Source organism: Elephantulus edwardii, unplaced genomic scaffold (assembly GCF_000299155.1).
Source record: "Elephantulus edwardii isolate Elephantulus edwardi_28Jun2011 unplaced genomic scaffold, EleEdw1.0 scaffold00080, whole genome shotgun sequence".
In the NCBI taxonomy this organism is placed as follows: Eukaryota; Metazoa; Chordata; class Mammalia; order Macroscelidea; family Macroscelididae; genus Elephantulus; species Elephantulus edwardii.
The window spans coordinates 6,290,858-6,296,528 of record NW_006399830.1 but is presented as its reverse complement, the minus strand read 5'-3'; the positions used below and the strand labels follow the sequence as shown (position 1 = coordinate 6,296,528).

General features: G+C 50.6%; 1 protein-coding gene across 1 annotated transcript in view; it reads left to right on the top strand.

The window, feature by feature from the left end:
* The first annotated feature begins 802 nt into the window (after positions 1-802).
* Positions 803-5,671, top strand: part of PSPH (phosphoserine phosphatase) — a 6,717-nt gene continuing 1,848 nt past the window's right edge. The window contains exons 1-3 of the mRNA XM_006889645.1: positions 803-954; positions 2,283-2,417; positions 3,998-4,142. Of these exons, the coding sequence (XP_006889707.1) occupies positions 815-954; positions 2,283-2,417; positions 3,998-4,142 (420 nt within the window). The 5' untranslated portion in view covers positions 803-814. The remainder of the gene's footprint in view (positions 955-2,282; positions 2,418-3,997; positions 4,143-5,671) is intronic.

The following is a 5,671-nucleotide window of genomic DNA, read 5'->3' as shown; positions in this document are numbered from 1 at the left end:
CAGTCCTGGAGGAGGGTCTGTTTCCTTCAAGCACCTAGACCCCACCGTCTTGGAGGCCTCCAAGTGTCTTGGCCCTCTGTGAGGCCAGAGAGCTTCCTAATGCAGACACCTGAGTTCAGAGGACATGCTCCCCCCAGTGATGCGTTCTTGGGGTACTGACGCCTCTTTTCATGGCTCACTTTCCTCCCTTTTCATCTCTTGTGAGAAAAAAAAGGTGTTGTAGGCCACACCCTAGGGAAGCCCCCTCACATCCAGTCAGGGCTGTGGACTAAAGGGTGCTGCTGTGTTCCACTCTTAAGAAGTCCTGGTGATGTAGTGCGTAACATATCAGGCTAACCAAAAGGTCAGCAGTTTAAATCCACCGTCCACAGGAGAAGAAGGGCAGTCTCCTAGAAAAATGTACAGCCTCAAAATCTGAAAGTCAGAACTGACTTGCTGGTGGAGGGTTTGGGTTTTGGGGTTTGTATTCAACCTGTAGACAGCGCTGGTAGCTTAGTTGTAAGGAGTTGTATTGCCATCTCAAAGGCAGGTAGTTCAAATCCATCCGCTGCTCCGCAGGAGACAGATGGGCACACACATGTATTTTGGGGGCACAATTCAATCTGTGACAGTTCCCATGGCTCTGAGTTTATGGAAGTGGACTGCTGCATCTTCCTGCCTAGTGACTGGGGCAAGGGGCCTCCGGCCTCTCAGACAGCTGTGGAGCACTTTCCCACTGTCCTACTGGGGCTCCGGTGGGGACCCTATTGGGAGCCTGCTTTCCATCTCTGGACACACGTGCCTTCTGTCTGTCAGGAGGCGCATTCTCCCAGGGATGGTCTCCCACTCAGAGCTGAGGAACCTTTTCTGTTCGGCTGATGCCGTCTGTTTCGACGTCGACAGCACGGTCATCCGAGAAGAAGGGATCGACGAGCTGGCCAAGTTCTGTGGTGTTGAAGACGCTGTCTCGGAAATGTAGGCACGGTATTTGCAGGGTGTACTGAGAGCTAAGGGGTTTGGAGGTGGAGGGAGAGTTCTGGGTGAAATGCCAGGACAGAGCCAGGTGCCCAGGTTTCATCCCCAGCTGGGAAATGTGGGTGTGACGGGCTTTTATTCAACCATTTAGCGGTGGGTTTGAAAGCGCATGCATGTATCCATCCAACACAATATTGAACATGAGCTCAGTCTGTAACAGAGAAGAAACCCTCCCAGCTTGACGCGTGATACAGCCAGTCCCGAGATGAGCACAGCCGGAAGGCCCTGACTGTTCAGCTCTGCGTCATGGCAGAACAAGGTGGCCTTCAGGGTTTATGAGAAAGCTGCTCTGTCTGGAGTCTTGGGCCCACTGGGTCAGAGCCTCTCCCTCCATCCCTCACACCTGCTGGTGCAGCAGTACCAGCCTCTTCTGTAACTGTCCCAGCTCTGCCTGCGACCAGCAGGTCCCCAAGCATGTCGTGTTCAGGTGTCCACGTGCCCCAGACTTCAGGGTTCTTCCCTGCTCCGCTAAGCACCTGGCTTCTGTCTCCGGTGTTGCTCTGACAGAAATGGTGTAAGTGGGTGATGTGTCAGATTGTTACTGTCTGACAGTTCAGGAGCTAGAAGTCCAAATTCAGGGTGCGGCTCTGGAGGAAGGCCCTCTCGGTCCCCTTGGAGGGTCCCTGTGTCCTTCAGCATCCATAGGCACAGGGCTTCGTAGGAATCTCCGTGTGCCTTGGACACCACTGGTGACCAGGAGTCTCCCAGTGCTGAGACCAAGTCTCCAGGACATGTTCCATTCTGGGTATTGTGTTCTTGGTGATGCTGAGGTCCCCCTCTCTCCTTTCACTTCCCATGAGACCCCAGCACCCGCCCCCCCGACACTCCCCTTCCATCAGATCAGGGCTGTGATGGCGTTACGACTCCATGGCGCTTAACAACATTATTCCCTACTTAAGCCTTTGACAACTGCTCGTTTCATCAGTTCTGGGTGAGAAGGGTCATTACAGCATTTCTGAGCTATACAGCATACACATGTATTTTTTGGGGACACTGTTCAGTCCATTCATACACATGTAGTTTGGGGGGGACACGGTTCAATCCCTGACAACTCCCAAGGAAGAAGCCCACAGACAGGAGGTGTGAACCCTGTTCACTGGGCGAAAGGTACTCGTGGAGACCAGCTTCTCCAGCACGCTTTAGTCTGTTCCAGGTCACCCCGTGGTAGTGTGCAGGTCTGTGGTGCAGGGGCTCCCCCAGGTGCGTGTTGGGAGGGGCTGGGCCGAGTACCAGGTCTGAGGGTTCTGACTGCTGGGTCTTCCTCCCAGGACCCGCCGGGCCATGGGCGGGGCGGTGCCATTCAAGGCCGCCCTCACCGAGCGCCTGGCCCTGATCCAGCCGTCCAGGGAACAGGTGCAGAGGCTGTTAGCGGAGCACCCCCCACACCTGACCCCCGGGATAAGGTGAGAGAACCCCACCAACCACCCCTCAGGGGGCATGTTCTCCTGAGAGTGTGGCCCCGAACCTGAGAATTCCCACCTGCATGGTTCTCCCCATACTTGTATATGGTTTTTATTTTTTTGGGGGAAAAAAGCAAACAAAAATGTGTTTTCTCTGATAACTTTAAGTCTAAAATCCAGGTGTCTTGTAGGCCACGGCCTTGTCTTCACAATGGTTAAGGCCTTCAGCTGCAAACCAAAAGGTCGCTGGGCATTTATAACCTGTAGGCTGCTGGAGTTTAGAATTTTTTTTTCCTTTTAAAGGCTAAAGTTTATTTTTACTTACAGATGCTCAAGAGAATTTCTTTTTCATTAGTTTATTTACAAAATTCTAATACAAATTCGAATTCTTTCCATTTCCCTCACCCCCCACCCATAAAATTGTACAACCCCATGATTAATCTCCCCTTCCCCCTATACATCCACATCCCTCTGCTACTAGCCTCTCTCACCCCTCCTGGATCCTTATACTCATTCTACAATAACGGGTTTATACAATATTTATCTTTGAGTTAGTTCACTCAGCATAATGCTCTCCAGTCCCTCCCAAGTTAGGTAATAATTTACAAAATCGTTGCTCCTGCATGCTACAGAATATTCCAAGGTGTGAATGTACCATAATTTCTCAATCCATTCGTTTGTGGTTGGACATTTGGGCTGTTTCCATGTTCTTGCGATGGTGAATAATGCTGCTGTGAACATTGGTGTACAAAATTCAAGAGAATTTTTAAAAAGTCCAAAAAAATGAAAGACATCCAGGTTTAATAAAGCTCCTGGTAAGCCGGCGGCCACCTGGGCCTCCGTTGCCTCAGGCTGACCGTCCTTCTGGCCAGGATGGTGCCTGCGTGACTTCCAGATCGGAACTAGATGGTTCTAACTTCAGCGTCCGCGAAAGCCCTTCACAGTAAAAGTGACATAGAACAGCACTTCCCGCAGCTGCCACTGATGGTACAGCGCCCAAGGTTGTATCGTTCTTACCCCAACGCACTAACGTAAATCCAGAAATCCAAATTACAAATCCAGTTCATAGAAAGCAGGTGCATTTGCAGATTTTAGCGAAGATGGGTCCTCCACTATTGCCCACCACCTTATCGCAAAGCTATCATGACAAGTCTTACCTGATATTTATGCCACAACTTTAACAAGAGTAACAGCAAACAATCACCAGGAAGAAATAGAAAATTATACTTGAAGCAAAAAACTCCAGTTTCCATTGTGCTATTTCTGACTTGTGATGGCTCCATGCATGTCAGAGTAGACCTGTGCTCCACAGGGTCCTAGGACAGACATTTTCAAAGTGAATCGATCACCAGGCTTTTCTTCTGAGGCACCAAGGGTAGACTTGAACCTCTGACTTTCTCGGTTAGCAGTCATGACTTCCAAGGGACTCCAGAAAAGTGTGTATGAAACATGAATTCACCAGGTCGTGTCGTCAGATGTCCCCCAGGCACACGTTCCAGGAGAAGAATACACGTTGCCGTTTCTCGTTCGCATTTCAGCCCCTCTGTGTGAACATGCCCAGTGTTTCTGCTTTGTTCCTGCAGGGAGCTGGTGAGTCGCCTCCACGAGCGAAACGTCCAGGTCTTCCTGATCTCCGGTGGCTTCCGGAGCATCGTGGAGCACGTGGCCACCAAGCTCAGCATCCCTCCGGCCAACATATTTGCCAACAGGCTGAAATTCTACTTTAACGGTGAGACTCTCCTTGTCACGTGTCCCTTTTCTTTCCATTTTAGCACTGATAGGTTATTTATTGGCTCGCAACTTGAGAGGGGCCGCATCTGGTTTAAATGTTGGGACAGACCTTTCTTCTGAGACCTTTGCTCTGCAGAAAGTCGTCTTCTGGCTGGCTTCCCCGCCCCACCCACTGTGCATCCTCTGAGGTGGAAATCTTAATGGGAAAAGATCGTTCATCTCTTCTGGTCCCCGCTGGATCTTTCTCATCTCTTTCACCCACTCCCTCCACCCACCAAACTGTGCAGCCCTGAGATTTCATCCCTGCCCATCCCCACTCTTCTGCTCCCAACCCTCACCCTCTTAGATCCCTATACATGTTTTTCACAATTAAAAAAAAAGAAAAAGAGAGAGAGCTCATCTGTCTCCCAAGGAGCAGCTGCTGGGTTTGAACTCCTGACCTTTTGGTTAACAGCACAGCATGTTGTGCCCTGTGCCACCACATCGCTTGGTAATTACCTAGCTGCATACTGATGTCTGCAGTTAGCCAGACCCCAGTACCTGCATGATCCATGTCTTGGTATGTGCCATGTTTCAATTTTATGAGCCCCCTCATTTATTTGGGAGCAATAGGGGTGTAGCCCACAGGGAGTTGTGCGGCTAACCCAAAGGTCGAGCCTCTCTCTTGGTTCGAGTCCACCAGGATGTCCTCAGGAGAAACGTGGACACTGTCCTCTCATGATGTAGAACGTCAGAATCCAAAGGCAGGGTCAGCTCTGAGTGATTCGCGACTCGACAGCAATGCGTGCAGTTGCTGAGTCTCATTTACTGGGGAGTCCTGGTTGGTGCAAATTATTAACGTGCTGCAAACTGGAAGGTTGGTGGTCCTGCCACACCAGCTGCTCTCCTGCAGAGATTTGCAGCCTCAGAATCCTGGGGGAGAGCTGCCGTGAGTCAGAATCGACTGGGAACACTGGGTTTGGGCAGAGATGGAGAGGGTCGTGTGTTGCTTAAGCACTTACCTGCCAACTGACAGCTCAGCGGTTCAAACCTGTCAGCCGCAGCATGGGAGGAAGATGAGGCCTTTGCTTCCGGGAAAGTTTACAGAAATTCCCTGGGACGGTGAGCGGGTGAGGGGGGAATGCCTGACCTCACATAACAGGCAGCCTCCCCCGTCCCTGAATGCTGCTCCTGAGTGCTGTCAAGTGAGAACCAGCTCGTAGCTGACCCTCCAGCAGGTTTTCAGAGGCTGTAAACTGCACAGGGGAAGATTGCCCAGCTTTCTCCCACGGATTCAAACCACCTCTCTTGGAGTTGGCAGTGTGACTCCTTATCTGCTGGGCCACCAGAGGTCATAAGAAAGTCCTTATTCCAGAAACAGACAAGCCTGTGTGTTCCCATAGTTAACACATAGTTAAAATAACACGTAGTTAAAATAACACGTAGTTATTTGTATCTCATGATGTTCTTCCACCTAAACAAGGTTTGAGAGTGATGATACTGGAAGTTTAAGAGGAGGAAACTAATCAGCCTGAGATGTTCATGGA